At 42.3% G+C, this 27,236-nt stretch overlaps 2 protein-coding genes across 7 annotated transcripts in view; one reads left to right on the forward strand and one right to left on the reverse strand.

The window, feature by feature from the left end:
- Nucleotides 1-13,092, forward strand: part of Itpr (Inositol 1,4,5,-trisphosphate receptor) — a 153,156-nt gene extending 140,064 nt beyond the window's left edge. For all 4 annotated transcript variants that reach the window (XM_065432316.2, XM_065432318.2, XM_065432317.2 and 1 more), the window contains 6 exons: nucleotides 253-602; nucleotides 2,275-2,492; nucleotides 2,696-2,861; nucleotides 5,069-5,229; nucleotides 8,581-8,742; nucleotides 10,835-13,092. In XM_065432316.2, the coding sequence (XP_065288388.1) occupies nucleotides 253-602; nucleotides 2,275-2,492; nucleotides 2,696-2,861; nucleotides 5,069-5,229; nucleotides 8,581-8,742; nucleotides 10,835-10,930 (1,153 nt within the window). In that variant the 3' untranslated portion in view covers nucleotides 10,931-13,092. The remainder of the gene's footprint in view (nucleotides 1-252; nucleotides 603-2,274; nucleotides 2,493-2,695; nucleotides 2,862-5,068; nucleotides 5,230-8,580; nucleotides 8,743-10,834) is intronic.
- CPT2 (Carnitine palmitoyltransferase 2) lies at nucleotides 13,026-27,203 on the reverse strand. 3 transcript variants are annotated; one of them, XM_065432321.1, is made up of 12 exons: nucleotides 27,067-27,203; nucleotides 26,684-26,872; nucleotides 26,017-26,228; nucleotides 25,038-25,097; nucleotides 24,016-24,119; nucleotides 22,879-23,012; nucleotides 20,139-20,344; nucleotides 18,169-18,442; nucleotides 16,697-16,890; nucleotides 16,072-16,241; nucleotides 15,288-15,507; nucleotides 13,026-13,707 (listed from the first exon to the last, which is right to left on the reverse strand). In XM_065432321.1, the coding sequence occupies exons 2-12, from the start codon at nucleotides 26,863-26,865 to the stop codon at nucleotides 13,385-13,387; spliced, it is 2,079 nt and encodes a 692-aa protein (XP_065288393.1). In that variant the 5' UTR covers nucleotides 26,866-26,872; nucleotides 27,067-27,203; the 3' UTR covers nucleotides 13,026-13,384. The 3 variants fall into 3 exon arrangements, with proteins under 3 accessions (XP_065288393.1, XP_065288395.1, XP_065288392.1); XM_065432323.2 differs by adding an exon at nucleotides 26,323-26,366 and having other exon boundaries at nucleotides 26,684-27,125; XM_065432320.2 differs by having other exon boundaries at nucleotides 26,979-27,121.
- Nucleotides 27,204-27,236: the final 33 nt, after the last annotated feature.

Consider the following 27,236-nt stretch of genomic DNA (forward strand, 5'->3'; position numbering starts at 1 on the left):
GCCGGTGCTTATACAAGTGTTTCGGACATGGAACAAAAAAAGCTAAACATCTTTATAGCACACTAATATAGCAAACATTGAGGGGTGCAATTTGCAATCTTGTGTGATGTACAGCACACACCTCTCAAGCACTGATTGTATGCCTTGGTAATTAGATCAAGTGTTTCTGAGGTTTCGTGTTTGAGAAACTTCTGTGAGCAATGGTGCATTTCTGTAATGTGAAGATTCTCAGTGCCTTTATCTTCTTTTCAGCACGGTGCACCTCGTGAGCATAGTGGGAAATCATGGGACATTTGCACGTAGCCTTGGCCACATGCTGTCCGATATGGAGCTCCTGTACCATGTCTGCTATTTGGTTTTTTGTGCACTGGGCCTAGTAGGACACCCGCTGTTCTACAGTGTGCTTCTGTTAGATGTGGTCTACCAGGAGGAAACACTCCTTAATGTCATCAAGTCGGTGACACGTAATGGTCGCTCAATCATCCTCACAGCAGTGCTTGCGCTAATCCTGGTATACTTGTTCTCCATTGTTGCATTCCTGTTCTTCCGGGATGACTTTCTCATTGAAGTCGACAGCCGTGCTGTTCAGAGTGTGCCGCGAGGTAAGTGAGCTTCAATTCTATGTTTCGTGCCGTCATGGTTGTATTGCTTCTTGGTGCCACAACTAGAAAAACCAAAATAAGAGAGAATTTGGTGCAGACATGTAAAGTGACAAGCTCTATGACAGTGAACACGAGAGTGCGTGCTGTAAGTTACCCGCAGAGCACTCTTGACTAAAATGACGAACTCTGACAAGCAGCTAACACACTCTTGTGGTTTGTAAGTTCAGCGAACACACTCCCTGGTAGTACACCTGCATTATCTGCTACTGCCACCACCACATCCTGTGCTCTGTAAACTTTTGTGGTTGACTGTACTTCTTCATGTCATCTTCGCTCTTACTTTTTTCATTCCAGTTGCACTACAACTTTTCAGAATCATCATGCACTCACTAGCCCAGCAGACAAACATACATAATTTTGCTGGTATGAATTCACGGTAGTGTTAATTTCATATTGGTTTAGGCATATTGGAATATGTAGGTAATTGTATGTCATAAAATTGGTTGGCACTAGCATACGTGCAGCTATCTGTGGCTGCTAATCATGTCGCTGTTGTGACATTGTGCTCGCCGGAATCCTGTCATGGCTGGCTGATGTATGTCAAATGCATCGGCTACTCAAGCATGTAAATAGGTGTTGAATACAGACACCTCTAAGCCTGAACAATGCATATAGAGCCTTGTTTCCTCATAGTTGGTAATATGTATCATCTCTTGACTTTTATGAACTGTCGCGTGTTGGAATCTTGTCCTGTACGTTACAACAGCGCTGCCTGATGGTGATGATGGTGCTATTGATGCTGTCTCTTTTACAACAAGAGGGACTGGCCCTATGTCTCATTTGCACTAGTTGCACAGTTAGTAGCTATGTTTTGTTAATTTTCGACAGTGAGTAAATTTATTTTACTGACTGCCTGTTATAGTGCCCTCTTGAGTGAATAAAGAAAACAAAAAAACAAAATTAAGCTTTATAATCAGATATCTTTGTACAGTCAACTTTCGCTAATTCAAACTTGATGGGACCAACGAAATTGATAGAGTTATTGTGTTACGCGGCAAATCAAGCAAATTTTGCGAAGGCAGTTTTGGTTTCGTATCCGATTGCATTGCGCTGGCAATTTTTAGCCTAATCTTATTTTAAAAAAAAAGCATGCATAATAATCGGGTAAATGCGATTATCAAACATTGTGAGTTATGGTTACTGCTTGAAAATCTTACTGAGCAGGCCGAAAATGGGCGTTTTCGATGAGGGATGACATGTGCTCAATTCATTCACTGACCCCTAAGCTCCACTGCGGCAGACGCTCGCAGTGAAGGGGTCGCTAGTGGCATCACCATAGGGGTCAGGAGCGTGCATCCCGACTGGTAAAGTTCGAATTATTCAACGAAGGCCAATTTTAGGATCGAAATAATTAAAGCTTGGGCCCACAGAAATATGAAGCACCAGACAGCTGCGATCGAATTAACGGAAGTCTACTGTAATGTAAGGACTTTGTGCATCTTTTCAAGTGGTGCAGTAACCAGTAGTACCTATCTTTACAACCAGCAATAATTGTAAATGGTATTGTTATAAGTGGACTGCACCACAGTATCTTGGAACTTTATGTTCAACCAATTAAGTGCAATTGATATGGTATGATCTTAGTGCTCCTATTGCCTCTCTCACTTGTCAGTTTCAGGGCCAGAAAGTGATCCACCATGCCTTGAAGGTTTTTGTGATGCATCTGAGCGGCCCAATCTTGGCAACAAAGATGCCAGTGATTCAGATGATGATGACACAACAACCGAACGAGCTTGTGACTCACTCGTAATGTGCATAATCACCACGATGAATCATGGCTTGCGTAATGGCGGAGGTATTGGAGACATTCTGCGACCACCTAGTGCTAAGGTGTGTACATCACCCATGGTATTTTTGTGCTTATTACCAACATGATCTGATGTTTGTGTTTACAGACCATAATTAGCACTGAATGCACATTGGTCATATTTGCAGTTTGTAGGTGCAATATGTACTGAAATCCTATTGCGTGCACTGCAGCTGCATTTGTAAACACAGGTCTATGGCGGAAACAAACGTGTGTGTTTGTGCAGGAACCGCTATACTTTGCTCGAGTCGTGTATGACCTGCTGTTCTTCTTTGTGGTCATCATTATTGTGCTGAACCTCATCTTTGGCGTCATCATCGACACCTTTGCTGATTTGAGAAGCGAGAAGCAGCAGAAAGAAGAGACCCTGCGAAACACATGCTTCATCTGTGGTTAGTGAACAGCTGACCCACTTTTGAATGTTTTTGCATGCCACTTTCAATGCAGCTGCAAGGTTAGTTCTAGTAGTAACGCATAAATACCAAGAAACTGGATGGGCAAACCACGCTGCGGTAGCTCAATTGGTTAGAGCATTGCATGTGCAATGCGAAGACATGGGATCATTCCCCACCTGTGCCAAATTGTTTTTTCATCCACTTTCATTGCCATTAATTTGTCATTTCTTTAATTCAATTAGTAGGTACAAGTAATTTCCCCTATGTTTTCCTTGGTGTATTTGTTGACTTCTCATGATTTGATTAATAAAAATCGGGCCCCTCGGTTAAACCCCTTTCTTCTCGTTCTTACATAATGAGAGTCTCGAATCCGGCTACATTGATGCCTTCAGGTAACAGGTGCGGGTTTATTGACCAGTTGCTTTCACCCAGAAAAATCGCATACTCGTGACACTTGCGCCAGAAAGGATGTTCCACATCCACCGTCAAGGTTTGTGAGTGGTGGCACTGGCTGACACTTCCAAGGTTAGTTCTACTAGTAACACATAAATACCAAGAAAGTGGATGGAAAAGCCACGCCATGGTAGTTCAATTGGTTAGAGCATCACATGCGTAATACCAAGATGTGGGATCATTTCCCACTTGCGGCAAGTTGTTTTTTCATCCACTTTCATTGCCATTAATTGATAATTTTGTTAATACAATTAGTAAGTACAAGTAATTTCCCGTATGTTTCCATTGCTCTCTGTGTTGGCTTCTCATGATATGATTGTCACTGTCCATCGCTTGACAGGATTATTTGGCATATTCATATTGTTACGGGGAGGACAGGGTGTGCCGGCTGATTGGTAGTCGAGTCTGTTGACTGGGGAAAGTGACTGGAGTCCGACATTGGCCAATTCTTGCCATACAGGGGTCTGGATGAGGGATATCACGGTGTGAGAATCGTCTGGGGCGCGAACTTGGGTAGGAACTGGGGAGGCAGCTTCAGTCTCCTGGCAGACGATGTGCACAACACTGTTAGATGCAGCCAGCATGGGTGGGAGACGGAGTTCCTCTCAGGTAGATATTGCAGCCGTGTTAGGAAGCAAGAAAAGTGGCGAACAATGCGACAGATTTTGACTTCTTCTAAGCAGCGGCATTCAGCAATGTTGTCCTGTACTGTAAAAGAGTTCTTGAATACGAGGAGAGTAAACGTATCATTGGCGATTCCTTTGAGGATGTGCACAACATTTTCTGCTTCCGGTACTTCCTTGTCAAATTTGCAACAACGCGCAAGAGTGTCTTGTTTATATGTCACATAGCACTCTATGCAAGTCTGAACTCAGCACGCAAGGTCTTTCTTTGTGGCACGCTGGCAGCAAATAGGCTTGCCAAACAAATCAGTGAGCTTTTGCTTGCGCAAGTCCCGGCTGGTGACTTCCTCTTCGTGGGTCTTAAACCAGATGCATGCCGTTCCCACGAGGTAAAATATCAGGTTAGCGAGCATCATGGTTTGGTCCCAGTGGTTGCTTGCACTCACACGGTGGGCGTGGGTGGCGATGTGCCCGAAGCATTCTCGCCTTAAACTGGCATGGCAGATGTAGCCAAGGAGTGCTTACTGTGTAAATCCATTGTGCGTTTAAATAAAGCCCACAACTTCCACCAAAAATGTTACGGGAAGGCTCTATATACAATGGATATGCATGTATTTACAAGGTAAGGCACACAATGCTGCAGCAATGGTAGGACTAGTGCGTGCACCCCAGATAGCTGCACTGTCATTGTCATCCAAGCATCGACCACAGAATCGCCACCCGTGACGTTATATTTACAGGGTATTTATAACATCTTCACTGCCATTGAAGATGGAAGACCGTCTGCGTGACATCAGCGAGCATCGTCAGTGCTGGTATTGTTTGGTAACAATATTTAACTTCACCATGACAAGCATTTAAAAGAATTGTTATCACATAGTTTGGGCTTCCTTATTAAAATACCAGGAGTATGCATCCAAGACATATCTGAAGGTGGAAAGAAAAGTCAAAGGATTGATGATTCAGTATGTATGAGCTCTGTGGTGTGATGAGTATTGGGAACATAAAAGAACACTTGTACTTAAGATGTCCTCTTTGTGTATTTCCTTTTGAGAGCAAATGTATTGTGCAGCTTGACTACTTATTTCCTTGTCTGCAAGATATTTTCCTTTTTTTCCTTGTGACCAGGTCTGGACAGATCAGCTTTTGACAACAAGAGTGTGTCATTTGAAGAACACATTCGATGTGAGCACAACCTCTGGCACTACCTCTACTTTATTGTGCTGGTGCGAGTCAAGGACCCAACTGAATTTACGGGGCCTGAAAGTTATGTGGACTCCATGATCAAGGTGAGCTGGATGTCTGCTGCATGTTACTTCACTTCTTTTGCATTACGAGCAGTTTCTGACACGGCGGCCGCATTTCGATGGGGGCGAAAATGCGAAAACACCCGTGTACTTAGATTTAGGTGCACGTTAAAGAACCCCAGGTGGTCAAAATTTCCGGAGTCCTCCACTACGGCGTGCCTCATAATCAGAAAGTGGTTTTGGCACGTAAAACCCCAAATATTATTATTATTATTAGCAGTTTCTGAAGAGAATCCTGAACCCAACATAGGCCAGTATGAATCCAAGGGTAATGAGGTCCAGTACAAACCAATATAAATTGCTGTATTTATTTGATTATAAGGCAGTCAGAATTATAAGGCAAGGGCGGAGCGGGAGACCCAAACTTGAGTATGCACACTATTATAAGGCCATCTGGAGGTGCCGTCAAATTATTAGACTCGGCAGGAATTGCCTGAAATAATGAATTACTAACACGGCCAAAATGCAAAATGGCGACCATGAAATAGGGGGAGGAGAGCTTCAACATATCAAGTGCAGGTTATATGTGAATTTTGCCTTTAGGTGTGGCTTCACAGGAGTGTAAATTTTGCTTTATAGTGTGGCTTCATGGCATCGCGGTGCGCACTGCCGTAAGGCCATACTGTAAGGCGAAATTTTCACTGCTGTGAAGCCACACTATAAGGCAAAATTTGTGCTGCCATGCAGGCACACCAAAAGGCAAAATTCACGTATTAGGCGGGGAGGCAATTTCAAAGCTAAAAAGTCCGGGGAAAAACCTTGCCTTATATTTGAATACATAAGGTATGTGCATTTTGTGCGACCAGAACTTTTTGAGGGCATTTACTGTATATAGGTTTACTACTGAGTATCTCATTGAATTTGAATGAGCTGAGCATAATTAAAGGAAGGGTTTATTGCCTGGCATATGGTATGTCCAGCAAGTAGGATCTGTCTGAAGTGTCTGAAATGCTAGGGCAACAGGTAGAATACCTGGATACCAGTGGCTGCCGTAAGCACATTGTATGGTTAGGATAGCCACTGCTGGTTGCCTGGTTAGCCCAGATGGCAGAGCGGCTGCCCCAGAAAGGCGGTGGTCCCGGGTTTGAGTCCTGGACCAGGACGAGTTTTTGTTCATCTGTGAGGCTTTTCTTTCGAGGAACCCATATGGGTTTTCTTTGTAGCACTTAGCTACGTTTGGGTGGATGTCTCATTTTCCCTTTAGTAATTACTCATCTCCACCTTGCGGGTTTCCACAGAACTATTATGTCATTATATTTAAGTCTCCAATGCTATTCACTGCGTGCTTAAAAGAAGTATTCAAGCTATTAAACTGGGAAGTCTTAGGAGTAAAGATCGACGGTGAATATCTTAACGACCTTTGGTTTGCCGATGACATTGTTCTATTCAGCAACAATTCAGACGAGTTACAACAAATGATTGAGGACCTTAACAGAGAGAGTGTAAGAGTGGGATTGAACATTAATATGCAGAAGACAAAGATAATGATATATAGCCGGGCAAAGGAACAGGAACTGCGTGCTTAAAAGAAGTATTCAAGCTATTAAACTGGGAAGTCTTAGAAGTAAAGATCGACGGTGAATATCTTAACGACCTTTGGTTTGCCGATGACATTGTTCTATTCAGCAACAATTCAGACGAGTTACAACAAATGATTGAGGACCTTAACAGAGAGAGTGTAAGAGTGGGATTGAACATTAATATGCAGAAGACAAAGATAATGATATATAGCCGGGCAAAGGAACAGGTTCAGGATCGCCAGTCAGCCTCTAGAGTTTGTGAAGGAGTACATTTACCGAGGTAAAATAATCACAGGGAGCCCTGATCATGAGAAGGAAATTCACAGAAGAATAAAAATGGGTTGGATCACATACGGCAGACATTGCCAGTTCCTGACTGGAAGCTTACCATTATCATTGAAAAGGAAGGTGTACAATCAGTGCATTTTATCAGCGCTGACATATGGGGCAGAGACTTGGAGACTGACATAGAAGCTTGAGAACCACGCAATGAGCGATGGAATGAATATTGCTAGGCATAACATTAAGAGACCAAAAGAGAGCGGTTTGGATCGGAGAGCAAACGGGTATAGACAATATTCTAATTGACATCAAGAGTGAAAAAAATGGAGCTGGGCAGGTCATGTAATGCGCCGGTTAGATAACCGTTGGACCATTAGGGTTACAGAATGGGTATCAAGAGAAGGAAAACGCAATTGAGGATGACAGAAAACTAGGTGGAGCAATGAAATTAAGAAATTCGCGGGCGCTAGTTGGAATCGGCGCAGGACAGGGGTAATGGGAAATCGCAGGGAGAGGCCTTCGTCCTGCAGTGGACATAAACAGGCTGATGATGATGATTTAAGTTTGTAATATCGAGGTTAAACTGTAAATGAAATCATTGAAGCGGAAGACATTGTGCATTTGTGCAATATTTGTGTGAGCACTCCAACAAAGCTTTATCAACAAAAGAGTTAAGTTTCCTCAATAGACATGGGTAAAAGTGACATGCCATGGTGAAGTTATTGCTTTCCGTTTGGATCTACACATGCTGTTTGATGAATCTTTGCATGGTGCACCAGCACGACTGTGACATGCTGGTGAGATTGAGTGTATACATATTGCTCAGCATTAAAAATAAATAAATTTGTTGAAAGTCAGCGCTGTGTGCACGCACCTGTTCCTGACTGTCCTGTCTTCACCGTGCTGTACGTATGGTCATAAATTTTATTACCGATTATGAAGACCGCCATTTTAATTACTTTTTTTAATGGTTGTGTGAGACATGTTCACGAGTTAATAGCTGAAAAAGACTTGAAAATGAGATGCATCATAAACTGTTTTGGCAAGGGGTGTTGTACAGCCAATTTAATAAAAGGACTTGTTGTAAGCAATATGTAACAAAGCATAGTACCTTGACTGAAAGCCTTAGACTTCACAAAGTACTCTTTAACAATGAGGATGCCTTCTACTACTGCGAGCAAATACGAAGTATTGCAGCTGTGCAGTAACTTAAGCAGGCATCACATGAACAATTTTCATTGGAAGTGTGAGAGAAAATGTGGATTGATGGTATTGCCTTCCAAGACTAAATGCTAACTTGTTTAGCTGTAGCTCTTTATTATGCGCTAAGATAATAAGTACCTGGACTCAACATTGACCTTGTTTAAATGTAACCACTGCACCTTGAAATTGAAGCATGGCAGCTGGTGGTAAAACAAACTAACCACTGTTCTGTTGACTGAGGTTCCAAAATATGCGCAGAATGTGTGGCGAAGCAATAGCTGCATATTTAAGGACCCCGTGACATTGTTTGTACTTTGTGGTGCTGCAGGAAAAGAATCTGGAATGGTTCCCACGCATGCGTGCCATGTCACTCGCAGCAGATGAGGCAGATGGGGAGCAGAATGAGATGCGCACACTGCAGAATCAGTTGGAGGATACCCAACGCTTGGTGACTACCTTGTCTAGGCAACTGTCCGAACTCCGAGACCAGGTAACATGCTTGCTCATTTTGCAGACCAATGGCAGCCATTATCTCTCATGTGCCATCTGCCCCCTTAGGAAACGTGCAGAAAACAGAATTTTTGTGGAATACGTGCTTGTGGGTTTATGCACTGGACTTGCCACAAAATTTTGTGTGTTCAAGTTATGTAGTTGTGAGGTTTGCCTATGGACACATGGCAAAGCACTTTCAAGAAAAGAAATTTAAGTGCTTCAAAGGAGTGCCCAAAATTTAAGATTTAGGAAAAGAAAATAAACGCTGCTTAGTAGAACAGGAATGAGATGAGCATAAATGAGCAAGAGTTATTCTGAATACTTAAGGAAACACGCACACAGAGTAGACTACTGTTAATTCCGATTCTTCAGTAAATTCAATCCCGAGCGCAGGACCTGGCCGGCACTCATGCATTTCTATGGACCAAAATGCTTGTTATTTCGATCCTAAGGTTGGTGTTAGTCGGATAATTCGAACTTGACCAATCCACACTCACACGCCTGACTCACATGGGGACCCCAATAATGACTGGTCTAGTGGCAGCGTCTGTCATGGTGGAGGTTAGGGGACAGTGAAGGCATCATCTCCCGTCAACGCCTATTTTCGGCCCACCAAGGAAGATTTTTAAGCAGTGACGGTAGCTCAGCATGTCTGATTATGATATTTACTCTATTTTAACGGGCGCCTCTTGTTTTTCGAGGAAGTAGGGCTGAAAATTGCCTGTGCAGTGCTTGAAATGTTTGTTATTTCGATCCTAAGATTGGCGTTCATCGGATAATTTGAACTTGACCAATCCACACGGACAGGCCTTACCCACATGGTGGCCCCAATAACGACCGGTCTAGTGGCAGTGTCTGTCATGGTGGAGCTTGGGGGACAGTGAAGGCGTAATCCCCCGTCAACACCTATTTTTGGCCCGCCAAGGAAGATTTTTAAGCAATGACGGTAGCTCAGAATGTCTGATTACGGTATTTACTCAATTATAACGGGCGCCTCTTGTTTTTCGAGGAAGTAGGGCCGAAAATTGCCTGCACGGTGCAGTCGGATACGAAACCAAAACCCCTTTGCGGCATGTACTATTTACCACATAAAATAGCTGTATAGCGGCAGAGCTGGCTTTAGAAAAGCGGCCACCATTTAAAAAAATTAGGTGCGCCATATATTTCTACTTTGGCTAGAAGCTCTAAGTTGTTAAGTTGTTATTTAAGTTTGTTATTAAGCATAACTGCGAGTTGGCCTAGTTAGAACAGATTCATCTTACAACTTTTTGTCTGCGAACAAACAGGGACGAAGAATAAGAGCAACACAAGGACGAGCGCATTCTAACTGGTTTTATTTTTGAAGAACCACCAGCTTAAATACTCACAGATCTGCGCGATCTAGTCAACAGAGCACCCCTATAGCGCATATAATACCTACAGATCTGCGCGATCAAGTCAAGAGAGCACGTCTGTAGTACATATAACACTTGTGATAAAAAGATGTGGACCAAAGCCACCTGGTCAACATAAAAACAGCAAGGTGCATGAAACAACCACTTACGATAAAATGCATTAAAGAAGTGATGACAGAAGCGAATTTGCTTTATCCAACAATCAAACAAGGATGGCTGATGCACTTTTCTTTTTGTTTTTCAATCCAGTGTGCTTCCACAATTTCCCAGATCTGTGGGTATTAAAGCAGGTGGTTCTTCAAAAATAAAACCAGTTGTTAGAACGCGCTCGTCCTTGTGTTACTCCTGTTCCTTGTCCCTATTTGTTTGCGCACAAAATGTTTTAAGATGAATAGTTATTATTAAGGCATTAGTTATCTTCTTCGGACACGCAGAAATTTAGCATGTATTTCATTTGGAGGCGTGTTAAACTCAAGTAAATAATGCCAGATGAACCAGTGGTGTATTGTGGTGGTTATTTTTTTCATGTTTAATTCGATCAATTTTGTCGACTGCGTCAGCATCGAATTAACGGAAGTCGACTGTACATATTTGGAAATTTTACATACCAGAACACACTTTCCCTTAGTCTTGATGTCTGTTTCCATGTCAGCCTTGGCAGAGGCATTCTACCATTTAATTTTATGTGTGATGCAGATGACAGAGCAGCGGAAGCACAAGCAGCGTCTGGGACTTCTAGCTCATCCCAACTCGGTGCCATTGGCTGCCACTGCCAGTCTGAGTATGCATTGACTCTCGTGCTGCCAACACACAAACAAACAAGTGGCTCTCCTCACAAAGAAGGTCACCATGCACAGTGAGCCTGGCTGGGCCACCAGCATGAAGTGTGCTTGCTATGTCACTGCCCCGGTGGTGATCACGAGATTGGGCCAAGTAAAACGGACTATGTGTCTTCCATCAACACGACAAGCTGTGTATGCAAGGGCCACAAGAACAACTCAGCTCTCTCATTGCACTTGGAACATCTGCGAAGGAAAGGGGCCACATTTTCCTCCCTCTTGCCAAAGTGCACACAAAATATTCTGGATGAGTCTTTCAGCAGTCACTACAGCACCTTTTTGCAACTCTTCTTTTGGCTTTTTTTCAGTATTGTGTCAAGCGCAACTACACTTAAGAGATAAGAAGCAAGAGTGGCACAAATTCCCACCAGTGCTGCACGCATATACGATTGTGCAAGTAAGACATTGTGATCACTTCTCACATTGACAATGGTGCCTGCAGTGAAGCAGAACAAGGCAATCGCCACTTTTCTTGATGTGGGTTTTTTCCCACCTCTTTTAATGAAAGAAAAACATTATTATTATTTTTTTTTGCCATTGTCATGCGAGCGTTGAATTCTCTATTAGTCTGTGGATATGCTCTTAACCCATTTACCGTGATCGAAACAAAGCTTCTTGCCGCAGTTATCACATAATGCAATATTTTTGCTGTTCTTGTGACAAACTGTATTAAGTGTGATTGTGGGAGGCGGTGTTTGTCTATTGAACAGATTTTTGCTTTGCACACTTTTCACAATGATGGCTCAGGCTGCACCCTTGGGGTGAAATTTACTGGAAATCTAACATGTAGCTTTCACACGGCAAAATGCACCAGCATCAAAACATTGCGTCACATGCTGCTCGATTCAAAGCAGAGGAAGAGGGAGAGTCAGTATTTGCTTGACTGACCTACTGACCTCTCCTCTATTTGTCTACCTTGCCAGAGTCCTGCTGCTGCCAATTGGAGGTTTTTTGCATGCTTCTGTGACTTCAGTTGGCCCTACAGTGTTTACTTGTCTGTGGTTTTCTTGTTTTAGCTATTTAATGTGTAGTGTTCTTTCTTACACTTGTTTTTTTCAGTGCACATTTACACACTTATATATGATGGTTTTATACTGGTATGCCGCTTTATATATTTAGATTATTGGTGCATCTCTACATTACTTGTTGCATCTTTATTTTAAAGGTAGTTTGGATGCACTAATGCATAGAACTTTTAACAAATGTGTGAACAAATACTTATCATCTGGGATGGCTTTGCACATTTGATACCACTTTTAGTAGTATGGTGCAATTTACAAGCGTCAGTAAAGGCAGTGTTGTGTGAAAGGTGCTACTCAGGCATTAACAGCAGAACTGCTATTGCAGTTCACTCACAGCTACTTCTCCTGTTGTTTTTCTTACCAAGTGTGTGGTTAAATGTGTTGCAATAGGTGCTTTCACTGCTACCACTGACTTGTGCACATTTGTTTGTTTAGTCAGGGCCTGGTGTGGCAAGTGAAAAAAGAAAAAAAGAGTTGTGGCCTTGCATTGTTGGTGTCAAATGATTAATGGATGTAGAACCTGTGAAAAAGCTTATTGCCATGAAGCCTGGGCATGTGTAGTAAAGTTCAGAGTTGCAGCGTTCAACAGAACGTGCACCCGAAGCACGTTGGCCTACTTTTTGTATTGCCATGTTTTGTGGTAGCTCGTTTTTTTCACAGAAGTCGCAGCCCATAAATTTTTTGTTAAAAGTGCATTGTGTTTCCCATTACAGGCTTTGTCCTTGAAGTTTTTCAGCCCTGAATGTTGCAGGTCTGTGGCACCTATGTTTGCAGCCTAAATTTCCTCCCACAAGCACTTCATAATTTGCAGCCATAACTTTTGCTCAGTTCTTATGTTTTAAGTACATTAGAACTGCATTTCTGATTGCAGAATGTGTGTCCGTAGTTTCCGCAGTTGCTGCAAAAATTCTTATGCGAGCAACTTAATTTACCATGCATGCATACGAAATTAAAGCTCCACTTTGTAACATATTCTTTCCCCCACTAGTCAGTGAACAAAAGAGATTGGTATTTATTACAGCACACTGATCAAGAAAATACCTTTTATTGTCTTTTATCAAGTGTACAAAACATCAATATATACATGTACGTATGTCTGTGCTCAAGCGTGTTACTATATCTTACTAAGCATCTGATAGCTTTCACTGGTCCATAATCAAATTTCAAGTGCTTTACAGAAACCGTAGCTGCCATGCTGAAAGATGCGGTACACCTCTTTCTCTCCGCATAATTATGAATACCATGTTTTGCAAGAAATAGAAAAGGTACTCAAGGAGCACAAGCTCCTTATCCTCGTTACTGGTTGAAATTAAACCTAGGCTGAACTAGGAGGAATGCAGCACCCAATCTCATGATCTTCGTGTGAAGAAAACTTCTTTCGTGCCCTAAGAGCACTTCATGGCAACACAAATACGATCTAAAGCCTCAACCATGCACGCTGAGAATTCCCTGGCATCTCGATGGGGGCCGTAAGCACTGACCAGGGCTCCTAACTTGTCATCCACCATGCCATAGCCGATGCCATAGCCATCTGGTACTACAGGTGCAAAGCCACCACCACTGAACGCCATACCATGTAAAGTGGATGTTGAAAGGACAAAGTGATTTGCCTTTTCGAAGCATCTGTCTGTGTAAATAGCGGGCAAGGCCTGGCCCTTCTCTTCAGCCAACACCCTCAGGGCAAACAAGTGACGGTCAAACCCTTGACCTGCATGTAAAACCAGAGCCACACCTCAGACACTGTGTGAAAGGAACGATGTTGGAAATATGCAAAAGGTAAGCAAGCACAGCCAGTCAAAGTTCTGGGCGAGAAAAATGGTCAAGCACTTTTCCTCTTGTTCCTTCCAGAAGGTTGCTCAGTTCCAAGCCATGTCCACCGTATTTTGCATTAAAGATGTAACATGAGCTAAACATAATTCAACTGTGGCAAACGTTATACAGTTAAACCACAATATAACGAAGTTGGCAATTTGCTTCATTATATCAAAGTTTTCTTATATATAGAATTTCAACCGTTTATGCAGATAAGTAGTCACTGATGGATTTTTCTTACATGGAAGGGGTTGCAAGATCTTCATAATTAGCGGGCAATCAGAAAAGACAAATTTGAATGAGAAAAAATTAATTTTGTTCAATTTGAAAGTTCGTGACGAGAAATAGTTTCATGCCGTGTCAGTGATATCTTTACATCAGTGGTAGGAAGCGAAGCCAGTCACACATTGGTATTCACTCTGCCACCGTGGCTGATTGTGTCGCCGGCAGTGGGGAGAGAATACTTCGTCTGCCTCTTACTTCAACGCATCTCCAAAACTTGAGATTATGCAAGCTCCAGTACTAAATGCACGTAAGCAAATGATGCCATGCCATCTCAGCACACCCACACTTTGCACACGTCATAAATCATCTCTAAAACTGGGCATGCAGCCTGCATATACCCTTGGCAGTACCAACAGCCATGGCCGCACCGCTTGAGAAGGCGACACACACCAACCTGCCTACTTTTTGCTCCCCTAGCATGTGCTTGATTGCATTGCTGCTAGCTCAATCTCTTCTTCCCTTGCTTGCACAGGAAGATGGCAGTCACCAAGCCATCCTTCTCGGCTCACCCTTGCATACTTCAAAGCGTGGGGCGCGATAGGATCTTATCGCACTTAGATTTTATACAGAACATGATGCTTCGGCAGTCGCTCTTGGTTGCACAGAGCGTGATTTGAGAGGTGCGCTCGCAAGCAGCCACTTGTAATTCAACCATTTGACTATCTGCACACATGGAAGTTTTCATTTATTATCTCAGTATTTTTTTGCAGTTGCAGTGAAATTTTGTTATATTAATATTGTGTATAGTTTTATATACAGGGTGTCCTATGGACAAGAAATTATAAATAGTTCAATACTTTGTTGCATCGACGTTTAACTGTAGTATAGTGAGACTCGCGGCCACAGGCACACATTGCACTAACGTGTCGCCATTGCTCTGATAAACCAGATGAGCATGCATAGGAGTCACTGCTTTGCACACATGGGACCGCGCAGGCATGCATCATGATAGTGGACTGGGCCCTTCAGGCGCTTTGAATTTTCGTCTCCTTTAATCTTTGTTTTGCTCACATGCCTTGCTCCTGTGCCTGTGCATCTGCATTCCCCCAAATCATCAAAAGGTTGGCATTTCTGCACATCATAACCGCCTGATGGATGAGCTTGACGGATGATATGTGAGATGCTTTCTCATGCCGATACTTTACTGAAAGCCACATAACATTTGTGTGATATGCTACAGCAGTATCTTACCCATGGCAGCCTCTTTTGTGAGCTGGTTGTGGACTCTGGAACATTCCTCCAGAAGTGGCCGAGCAAGGTTCAGCTTTTTGTCCGAGCTGAGTGCCTCCACGCAACGTTTTGTGGCCATTGTTGCTGGTCGCACTGTTTCAGTTCGCCCATGCTTGAAAGCAGATGTGCTGCATGATTCATAAGTCGCCGCTGTGCCTCCATGTGCCAGGAAATAGGACAGCTGCACAAAGTGTGAGGAGAGACGGCCATCTGTCGGTGCATGCACAGGCATGCCTTCTTGTTCTGACTCAAATTACAAAAACTTGTCCTCAAGTATGTATATTAATATGCAAAGTTATCTTAAATGAACCATTTGTATAATTCTTTAAGTTGGCTGCCTCGAAAGGATGTTTACCAACCAAAAAACACAAGCCCAGGAACGAACTGCGAAAACAAACGCTTTTTGAGATTTATTCTGAAAATTAAATGTTGTAATTCCCCCATGTCTTATCCCCACTGAGAGGGAAGGTATGGTTCTGATTGAATAGTTTTTACCACTGCCTGCTGTGTAAAGAGGTGTGCAGGGGTTCGGAAGTAGTCAAGGCGGGGCTGTTGAAGGGGGTAGTGCTGTATTCCGCTATAGTCTGGTCAAGAGCTTTTGGGTGGAAAACAGCCTTTCTCGCACATGCGCTGCATCATTTTCGCAAATTGTCCGTTATTTGAACTCTTAAGAGACTCCAGTCCCTCTGTGGCCCATGACCATGTTTAGTGATAGCATACAGCCATCTTGATTGTGCTAGTATACCTGGAAAGAGAGCTGCATGACTGAATCGGGACTGAGCTTGCTCTGCTTGATGAGGTCCCTGCTGAGGCCAGAGTGCACCATAGCAGCTAGTTGGAGGTTTCCAGTCTGCTCCTCGTAATTTTGCTGGGCTTTCTGCACAGCTGCCTTCACAGCATCATTGACAATGAAGTCTGCACATGATGAGCAAAAGATGCTACGTTGCATTTTGTTGAAGCTTGGATGAAAAAAAAAAAAAAAAGGTGAATTCCATAACCAACTTTCGAAGCTAAGGAAGCAGGTTGCAATTGTAACTAGGAGAACACAATGTCAGCCACCAGTTGAATGTTTTATAGTTACATATGCAATGATGTTTCAGCACTGATTGGTATGCCTTGTAATGTGACACATTGCCAGTTTGTTTTGTTGTCCTTGTTCACTAGTACACAATATTGAACACACTTATGAGCCTGGATATTCTGTAATGTTACCCAGTTTAAATAGCCCTTGAAGGTCATAAAAGACGGGCACAAAAACATAATGCATTCATAATGAAAGGCACACTATATCATTGCTCTTACCAAGCCATATCATATCATATTCATATCATATAATATCATATTCTTACCATCATATCATTACCACTTACCAAGCCGCTGTATGTAGGGCTCAGGATTGATGTTTGCAGACTGGCCAGGATGCACGTAAGGTTGCTCAGTGCTGTCAGTGTAGATGTCATTAAAATAGCGCAGTACAGCCACTCCATCACCCCAGGAGTGCTCAAAGTTAATAGCTGCGTGCCCTTCTGCTGTGAGAAGCAGTGAAAAGGACTTGTCGAACCACCTGAAAGAATGTAAAGCCCAAAGCACTGAGTATACTTACAATGTGGCTGCTGCTAGTGTTTACAGTAACTTCCATTAATTTGATCCTGACTGAAGGTTCTGGCTGGCAGCTGTGGCCTAAACTTTCGTTCATCATCATCAGCCTATTCATGTCCACTGCAGGACAAAGGCCTCTCCCTGCGATCTGCAATTACCCCTGGCCTGCGCCAACGGATTCCAACTAGCTCAGCCATAACTTTCGTTATGTCAATCTTAAAATTGGCTTTTGCTAGATAATTTGCATTTGGCCAGTCAGCCCTAGAAAGATATTCAAGCAACAACATTAACTCACAATATCTTATTAAGGTTTCATTCAGACTGGGATACATAGCGCAAAAAATTACACAGGGACAAGCAGAACACAGGACGAGCGCTATGTGTTCTGCTTGTCCCTGTGTAATTTTTTGCGCTATGTATCCCAGTCTGAATGCATCCCACCAACACGCCCAAACTTCTTCCCTGCTATCTTATTAAGGTATTTATCCAATTGTAACGCACACCTTGTTTTTTTTTCTTTTTTCCAAGAATATTGGGCCGGAAATCGCCTGCATGGTGCTGTCGGATACGAAATGAAAACCCCATTGTGTCGTTCGCTGCTTGACCGTATAACAGTAATATACTGTGGCGAAGCTGACTTTAAGAAACCAGCCACCTTTGGGCAACACATATTAGACACTTGCCCATATTTCTTGCTAAAAGATCGAGTGCATGTTAGCTTTCTTATTTGTTTAGGAACTTTAATGTAATTTCTATGCTTTTTACTTTGGACACAAAGAAAGAGCATGCACATTTGATTTGGGGAAGTGTTAGATTTGGGCAACTACTGCCTAACGAATTAGCAGTGCATTTTGGCTTTTTCTTTTGTTTAATCTGACTTGCTGGATAAATAGACCAGTTTCATCAGTACCGTCAGTGCTGAATTAATGGAATTCAACTGCATTTCGAAGATCACATGCGAGTTGCATCATTAGAGCATTTCCAGGCAAATTGTAGACTTCGTTTGCAGCTTCGTCACAGCAAAATTTGTTTTGGTAGATTTTAGCACGAAGTGTAAAAGCATCTTTCCACACAGGCAATTAACGTACTATAATAAAATATAATGCTCCGTTTGTATTTGCCCTTGGGAAAAGGAGTCTGGGAAAACATGGCACATGCCTGTTTTGTGATGGGCACTTGCAGGCATGCACTGCGAATGGTACATCTGCTAAAGCTTTTGTTGGCAAAGTTCCAGTGTACCCACCTGTTATGGATAGGACCATGAAGAAAATGGTGGGCTATCTTCTCCTGTTCTGTGCCCTGGAATGCCTCACTGTCTAGCACCAGCACAAAGAGGGCACTGTCTATTTGCCGCAGTGTGCTCTCATTTTGGGCAGCCAGGAGGTCTTTACGTGCCCTAGCCCAGTCATCCCGAGGCCCCGCTGTCAGCGCTGACACAGGAACAGCGGGCGCAGGCCGATGGTCAGCCGTGATGCGACTCAGGCATGCTTGGTAATGCTCAGGTCCAAAGAGGTTGCCTGTAACAAAATGTCCATTAATCTCCGAGAAAGGGGAACATGAATAAAGGATTTATTTTCCTTGTTCATGCAACGCAGTAGATCCTAGACGAGGAGAGGACTTATAATAAATGCAGAGAGGTCAGTTTGAGATATGCATTATCGTGCTACTACATACAGGGGAAGAAAAGTGGATAAAGAACAGAAATAACGGAAAGTCTACCAACCTGACGGTATGTGTGGGTAATATTGTAATGAATACAAATAACTACAGTAACGCACTGGTAATACCCACTATATCTTACTACTGTGACACCTATTTGTTCTTGAAGTACATGACCATAATTTCTATGAACGCTCTGCATTGGGACTATGTTGGGACTCTACATAAACATAGTACAGTAATTAAAGCATTTGCAAACACAGCATCAAGCTGGTAGTACAACTGAAGAAAGCTATGATGGAAGTGATGATGGAAAATGACATTCAAGTGCTACAAGTCCACAATGCTACGGAAGAAAAAATCGGATAGTTATAACTGTCTCCTCATCACAATATGCACTTGTGTAAGGTACACATATATTTATGACCTCAGCAAAATGTAGCCTTAGGCATATTTTGAAACAGCTCATGTATACTTGTGTACAGATTACACACCAACATTAAACGCATTACATAAAAGAAATGCTGTCAAAACTAGAATACCTTCATTACAGTGCTTGGGCAACTATGAAATGAAACAGTGCACTGGGCATTAAGCACACCAATATGTGCGAAACCTCTTTCTCTGGAGGATGGTGAATGACTGATGAGGTGCATCATACCTACATAGCCTGCTTCATTGTAACTCAGCAAGGTGAAAGTGCTGTGAAACAAAGCAAACCAATGAGAATGTGGCAACCTGAATGCCAGACCAGCAGAATGCGCATGCTCAAGCTGACTAGGTGCCTTTCTCACTTCAAAGTTCTAGATGCAGCAATTAGGTAGCACCTAGAAGGCACCTTCTAAAACTGCCACTGGTGTGACCAGCCTTTCTACGTAATTTAAACTTGAGTGATGTCCTAAGCCATTGTAACGACAATCTGTTATAAGCTAAGCTGTCTGAAAACTAGTTTTTTGTTACCAGCAACTTGCTAAAATGCCTCTGCACCAAATATGTTTTGTTTTAAGGAAACAAGTTTGTTCTAATAAATTTAAACAAAAATTCTCTTTTTCTTATGGTAGTAGTGTCCTCATCTCTCCCCATTTGCCATGTTGCAGTAATATGGACTTAGCTGCTCTGTTTACACTGAAAATAGTAGGTGGGATTGCAGGACGTATGTCTGCAACTTGAATGACAGCAACATCTTGCAAGTAGATATTGGAGTTGAACCTGTAGCCATGGTTTGCACACTAGGATTTAACTATATCATTTCATGTGTGCCTGTCTCAGATAATGTTGCCACTAAAAAGACAAAACACGACAAAAATATACAGTAATGAGGCATTTGGTTGGCACATTCCAAATGCAATAAGTAAACTAGTCGCTATGTACTTTCTAAAATTTAATTAGCACTTCCTTTTTTTTTCATTGAAGCAGCAAACGTTTTAATGATGCTAAGAAAGCTTGGTGTTAGCAGTGCATTGTTATGCATGACATTGTGTAAGTGGGCCACACCGTTGCCAGTTCCACAGAATGTGTTTTTTACTGGCCCATGCAAAACTGTAATGCACTCACCTTTGTCATCTAAAACCTGAAGGGCATAAAAGTGGCCATTTCGAATAACTAGAATGTGCTTGGAGTCTGAAAACGCCTCAATCTTGTCACGTCCAATCAGTGGTATCCGTGTGCTTGCAAAGAGGTTGCGAAACTGGCTCATGTCGAGAGGGTAAGCCTTCCACAGCAAAGCACTTGCGTACCATGCCATGGCTTCTGGCAGCATCCTGCAAGAACATTAGTGATACATTAGTGATAAATAAATTAACTGTGAGCTCTTTAAAATCCTTTTTTTATAACAATGATTCTGTAAGCACACTTCTCAAGAATCAAGTGTGACAAGCATTGCCAAGTATCAGTTATCAGTAACTGCTCTGCTCATAGTGACAGCTTAAGTATTGACTGTAAACTAGCTTTCCTGTTTTCTCCTAAATATATCCCTTTGCTCCCACTAGTGACATCTCTAAAAAATTTGCAGGAGTAACAACATAGGTGGGACACATCATTATTGCTTTTAATAAGACACTAAAGAAAATACCACACTTTAAGCTAGGATGGTGCATTAAAATTCCACAATGGCAAATAGATTTATCAAAAGTAGAGGCTTGAAGATGACAAAGGTGAAAGACTGGTGGTGACACAACCTTAAAACTTAGGTGTGGGCTCCCCATGACACCACAGATGGTGAGAAATGTCTGGCTGAGGCCACTTGTGTCTGTTAATGATTTTAAGAGATCCCCAGGGTTCCAAAGAAATTCTTACATATGTGTGCAACCTTTCAGGAAAGACATCAAATACTGTCTGAGAAGTTAATGTTTGCCTCACAAACACTTAGTGCTCACAAGGTGTTACTTATTGTGGTGTAAATCTTGCACATTACCTGCAAATGGCAACGATTCTGCAACAGGGGTGCGATCAGAGATCGCTGTTCAATATGTGCATTCAGTTTGTGTTCAGTTTTGCCTCACGCGATTGGCCTAAGCCGCACCGAGTCGATAGCCACCTGTCAGCCGCCTGGCTGCTTATGGGAGGCTGACGACTTGGCGTAGCCAATCGCATGAAGTTAAACTGTACACAAACTGAACGCACACCTTGAATAACAATCTCCAATCGCGCCCCAGTTATTCAGTCCTCACTTTTGTGCTGCCCCGGGCTGCACACTTCCTTTCAGAATTTATTTACTTATTTTCATATTCTCAGGGCCCTAAGGCATTACAGAGAGCAGTGGAGTTACAAAATATCAGCAACAGCATTTTTCAAGGTGGTGGTATCAGTGTTGGTAGCAATAGAAGAAGGAAGGTAGTTCCATTCACTGCTGGTCCAAGGGTTGGCACACTCGGTGTGGTGAGCATCTGAAGCTATTATAGAGTGCACCACCACTCCATGCCACATGTGCTGTGCACTTTTTTCTGAGCTGCTGATGTCCTACATTACCCCGCTACATTGTGCTGTCACTCAAGCAACTGTGTGCCATTCTATTCTGAGTGATGTCACATTCTCCCCGCATGCTGCGTCCACTCCAAGGCCCGCCAGCAGGTACCATGCTGCAATTTCTGATTCCTGTACTTAATTATTTATTTCTGATCGTATGAGGAACTTTACGAGATGTACAGTGGCTCAACGAGATGCATGCAAAGTTTCACTCTGATGTCTTTATTGCTCCATTTGGAGTGATTATTTACAAATGGCAAACACACCTTGGCTTCTTCGCTAGGCGATTTGTTAAAGTTAGTAATTATTTGCGTTGATTTTGGTCATCCCAGTGCATTTCACAAAGCACATTCAATCTATCCACACTGGGCACTACAAATTTGCAATGCTTCAGCTGCTACTACAATGCCTGTCTGTAGCAACTCTTTGGAAACTTTTTAACAAGTGGTGCAGGCTCTGGTCATATGCACGGCATAGCTGCAAGGGCAAAAAATGCAGTTTGGAACTAGCATTAACTGCTGAAGCAGTAAAAACACTCACCGTGCACTCTGTGATAAATGATTTTCTAGAGTAATAATTGACTGTATTTTGCAAAATTAATGAAGACAGACTTTTGGAAAACACTTTAGGAGCATAAACTGATTTCGTGTTGCTGTTTAGTGTTTCATTAAAAATAACACTTTAGCCAAACACAAGAAATAAGTGCCATTGCTACTCTAAACTTCAACTACTGACTTTGTAGAAAAAGTATTATGCTATTAGGGCACATCCAGAAGTAGAAACTGAAAAGATGCTAATAGCTCTAAGATAGCAAAAGGACATCAGCAGCTGATCAGTCTCTCTAAATTATTTGTTTCACAACATAAAACTGTACACCTAACCACAAGCACCACGCAATGCTAAAATTCTAAAAATTATGCACCTGTGAAAGTGTAATTCTGCCACACAACAATAACTTTCATCAATCATGTGTACATCTATCTCCTTTTAACATTGTGTACTTTCCTGTTTGTAATGCTACCAGGCTCTGGATGTGCATGGTGTTGCTGAAAGAAAAGTGCCAGATGTGCATTGGTAGAAAAAGTAAATACAGAAGAGGAGAATAAACTGGGCACGTTGGCACGGTTTCATGGTTAAGACTAACAGTGCAGCGAAGACAAGGAGGAAGACAAACAACACGGCAGAAGTGCTGACTATCAACTAGAAATTTATTGTGTTGCCCAGGTGCCCGGCACTGTAGAAAATATTTTATTGTTGTGTGGCTAAATTACAACCGAAAGTATTGCTGTTTTTAAGAGCGTACTAATATCCTAGATGAAGAAAGCATTACTTGATGGTACGCCTGTATGTCTGCGTGTCGCTCTTTTTGGCATTGAGATGATACACCATGGGCTCCAGCTGATTGTTTTGTAGGGACCGCAAGAAGCGCAGAGAAGAGATCACCATGTTGCAAGCACGAACAGTCTGCAAGGTATCATGCAGTAAATTCATCTATTACATGAGCACATCCATTTGTATGAAGTATGAGTCCAGCCAACCTAAAAATTTTCCTGTTTAAGTTGCACTGCACAGATAAAAACGGTATAATCCCTATGCCAGGAGTGGCAAAACAGTGGTCGAGGAACCACATACTCCAAGTGTGGCTTCCACTTGGCTACAGAATCAGTAAATCCCCCTACCCCCATTCCCTTGCAGTCTTTATCCATCTGAATATGCATCCCAAATGAAGCATGTAGTAGCTGCATGAAGGAATATATAATAAAATGTGGAGTTGAGCCAGCAATACCATGGCATGTGACACATGATTAGTAACAAAATGGTTGTTTTTGTAGCTTCAAGGTTGAAGGTACAGAATTTAGAAACACCACAAAAAGCTACTTATGGTACAAATTATATTAAAATGAAACCTATATATGTAGCACTGCTGTATGTAGGGCATATTGGTATTCAAACTTGGATAACATTTTAGCGTTGGCGAACAAGGCGAGCGCAAAGGGGAGGCAGTTAGCACGAGGTTTATGTTAAGCAAAATGTTTTCAATTCACAATACACATTATTCCAGGCTTGAAGTATTATGAATTTACTGGGTGGCTGTAAAATTACACAAAAGTAAGATTATTAAGTCAAGAGCAACTTTAATATTTCTAGAGATAAGAGGAAAAGAAAAAGTCCAGACAGGAAACAGTGTGGCAAAGTGGAACTAAGAATAAGCTTTGTTATACACAGTTTAATTTTCTAGCTGTGCTGTCTGGCAAATAAGCAGCAAGTCATGTTGCTTGTGCAAATGAAATGTGGAGACATCAGTTATTCGTTTTTGCTGGTACTCCGACATGTTAACTTTCAGAAATAAATTAAAGTGGCTATGCTGGTGCTAGCCACACCCCTCCCCCCCTAAAAAAAAAGAAAAGAAAAAGAAGAACAGCTCAAAAAAGGGCTGATAATTTTGACAACAGGAAGTGCACTTCACCTGATCCATATATGCAGGCCGCATATCATCTTTCCATGCCAAAAATGGATTGAAGTTAAGTGGAAGAGGTTTTCGAGAAGTCAGGTACATGTCAAACCAAGGACCTGAGAAGGAAACAGTGGCGACATTGTATACAAGAAATCAAGATTTCATAAAAATTGGCTTGTTCTGCCAATACAGACTAATACAGGTTATATATCCTCTTCTATCATAAATTATAACTGACTGTCAATGAATTAATTGAAGTTGCATAATTTGGTACCCAGACCCCGCAGACTCCACTGAAAGAAGGTCAAAGTGGTAATGGTAGGATGGTCCGTTGTGCACTATCCAGTGAGTTTTTTAAATACAGAATAATTAATCAGTATAATGTACCATTTGTCTTGCAACAATTTTTACAGAAAGAGTTGAATCCCCTCTTAAAGCACATGTACAAGTTAGTTATTGGCTGCAGACATAATGCAGGAGAATAAAACTATACCTTATAACCAGTGCTGACAGAATGTGACAAGGTGAACACACCGTCAAACATGTTAGTGTCTTCAGTAGTGTGTTTGTGTGTGTGACAATAATCTGCACACAGACGTGAAATAGAGTGACGTTAGGTAACCGGAGTGTTTAATTGACTTGTAGCTATATCTCCATGGTTTTCTCACTGTCACTAATGTGCAGAATTGGCAAAAACAAGTTGCATACACAAATGAGTACACTGCGACTTATGGCGATACCAAACCATGTGCAAGAGGCATGGGCTGTGCCAGAGAGGGAAGTGAAGCATGCAAGAAAGCCATTTCCAACAGAAGTAACAAAACCTCAGCACGAAGACTACATGCACTCCAAGGCTGGCCTACTCAAGAATGAAAACAGCACTCTACTTTCAATGCGCTGTTTTCATTCTTGACACTATGTACCAACTAGCCCAAAAGAAACCTCTCCTGAACTATTGCTTGTCCATGCTGACTATGGCTTTTAGATATGCTGTGTACTGTAATTAATGCTACCACCATAGGGTGTTCACATACCTGAAATGTAGCTGGTGTGCTTGTTGGCCTTGTCCTTCTTTCTCAGCAAGAGGTCCAGTTCTAATAAAAGCAATCACAAGTGCTTATTTATGAGGCTTGTGTCTTGTCAAGAAATAAGTTTTAAACTTCTGACCAGTAACAGCCAGCAACAAGAGGAAGTTTACACCACAAGATGAACACAGGTACAGAAAAATCCAGAGGCAATAACCAGTGTTACAGGGTTGAAAAATTCCTGCAAGGAAATTGCACATGTAACTGTATTAACAAATGTTTGCAGTTGCAGGGGAAGTGTAATGTAGGAATTGTTAATGCAACTTGCATGGAAGAGTTGGTATTAAAATAGTTAAATTAATGGCCTGCGCACATAAAGCAGGTTATATGGCAACGAAAGTCCGCTTCAACAGTATTCTGTAAAATATTTTTCTTGCATTGCTTGCAACAAGGCATAATGAGAGAAATAAATAAAGCTTACAGGCACACCTTATGCAGATACTGCAGGTATGACTTATACCCGCCACATGAGCACTGTTGGGGTGTGCTTGGTTGATGCAGGTGTAACTTTCAAGTTTACTTAACTTCAATACTGTTATACCACATGGACACTTTCAAGAACCATTTATTTCGTGGGTCCCGGCGGCTCCCTACTGTGTGCTTGAACAAAAGAATCAATTAGGCACATGGATTTCAATGGCCTTTGGCTTCAATAATCACTGAAAACGAGTGTGACTGCACTATTATGCTCACATGTGCTTCGTGCTTTGATCACGCTTGAAGTTACTATGTAGATTGAGCACAGCAAGTGTCTGTGTGACACTGGTGTCATAAAATCTGTCGTCCAGAAGCTGTTTTACTCATAACTGATGAAACTTGTGTTCAGTAAAAATTGTGTGTTCGAAATTCGCTAGCTTGCAATGTATTCTAATTAATTTTAACATGAGAAAGACCATGCAAATGAGAGCATAGATTATATAAATCTTACCTGCACCTTCATTATCCTTGAAGGCATAAACAAGAGCTCGTGTCTTTTCCAGTTCTTCTGAAGTAACCAGAGGCTCCAACGCATGCAGGTAACGCTCACAAGTTTTTTCCAATTTTGGAATAGGCAGTCGTGGAAGGCTCTTCTGAAAATGCATGGTGGGCAAGACACTCCGCTCCAGGAACTGGTACTCTGCTGAAGTGGTGTCTACTGACCTGAAACCACAACGAGCACTGAATCGTTGAGCAAAACTGTAATCTATTAGTGAAGGAACATAAACACATACATATAGCTTAGTTCATTCCTTACTTAGTAAGCAAACCTGCAGGCAAATGTAGAGTGGACTGCAAGCACTGAAACAAACATATGCACACTATTTATGTCATATATATATAAGATGGCTTGTGTAAAGTTTAACTTAAAAGGCATAACGAGCGCCCACTTGTCTAGCTGTCTTCGATAGAAATGGCCTCAGCTAGCTTGAGTAAAGAATTAGGCCAAAAATAGAACACATGCACGCGCGCACACACACACACACACACAAACACACACATATATATATTGTTTTGTCGGTTTTTATCTTACGTACATTGAAAACAGCAAATTTGATTGCTGTGAACTTTGAATACTTTCAATATAATGTACTTAAAGGAAAGATTGATTGACCTACCCAGGCGTACTGCTAGAAGACAAGCGTTGCTGCGACGTGGACAACAGTCGCATCTTTACTTGCAAGCACGAACAGGCTGGCAGCAAGGTTTTCTTGCGAAATGACAAGTACCGTGCTTCGCACATGCGACTGCAGGCGTCGGAAGCTCTTCGGTACTGACATGCTCGTTGCATTGCTGCCATGGTTCACCTGCAGGTTTACCCAGTCTTATAGTGCAAGGTGCAAAGACGTTTGCCCTGTTCAGGCAAACGCTACAATCCACCAGGCAGACTATATTGCGCGGAATCTTCCTCACCCCGCAACGCGGACTCGATTAGCTCTGAGCTAGGAGTCTACACGTCCACACCCTCTATACTGTCAAGACACGGTTGCTTGCACCTTGCCTGTTTGTTAAACACCGGCACCGCCGCGCCTTGTTGATTTCGCCATTTCGCCCGGGTGTCTTCGTTGGTTCCGTCAGTTTCGCTAGGTCACTCTAGTTTCGTTTTTAGCGGATCTGGATCCGCCTGCTGGGGATTCGAAAAATGATAATACTGGTGAAGCCATGCCGAGC

Source organism: Dermacentor albipictus, chromosome 5, assembly GCF_038994185.2.
Source record: "Dermacentor albipictus isolate Rhodes 1998 colony chromosome 5, USDA_Dalb.pri_finalv2, whole genome shotgun sequence".
Classification (NCBI taxonomy): domain Eukaryota; kingdom Metazoa; phylum Arthropoda; class Arachnida; order Ixodida; family Ixodidae; genus Dermacentor; species Dermacentor albipictus.

Bases quoted from the DNA above. Each gene is read 5' to 3' on its own strand.
- CPT2 (XM_065432321.1), bottom strand. From the start codon at position 26,865: ATGGCAGCAATGCAACGAGCATGTCAGTACCGAAGAGCTTCCGACGCC. The intron at 24,120-25,037 runs GTATGTGAACAC...TTTCCTTCTCAG, and splicing joins GCACACCAGCTACATTTCAG to GTCCTTGGTTTGACATGTAC. The intron at 15,508-16,071 runs GTATACTAGCAC...CACTTTGTGCAG, and splicing joins TCATGCAGCTCTCTTTCCAG to CTGTCCTATTTCCTGGCACA.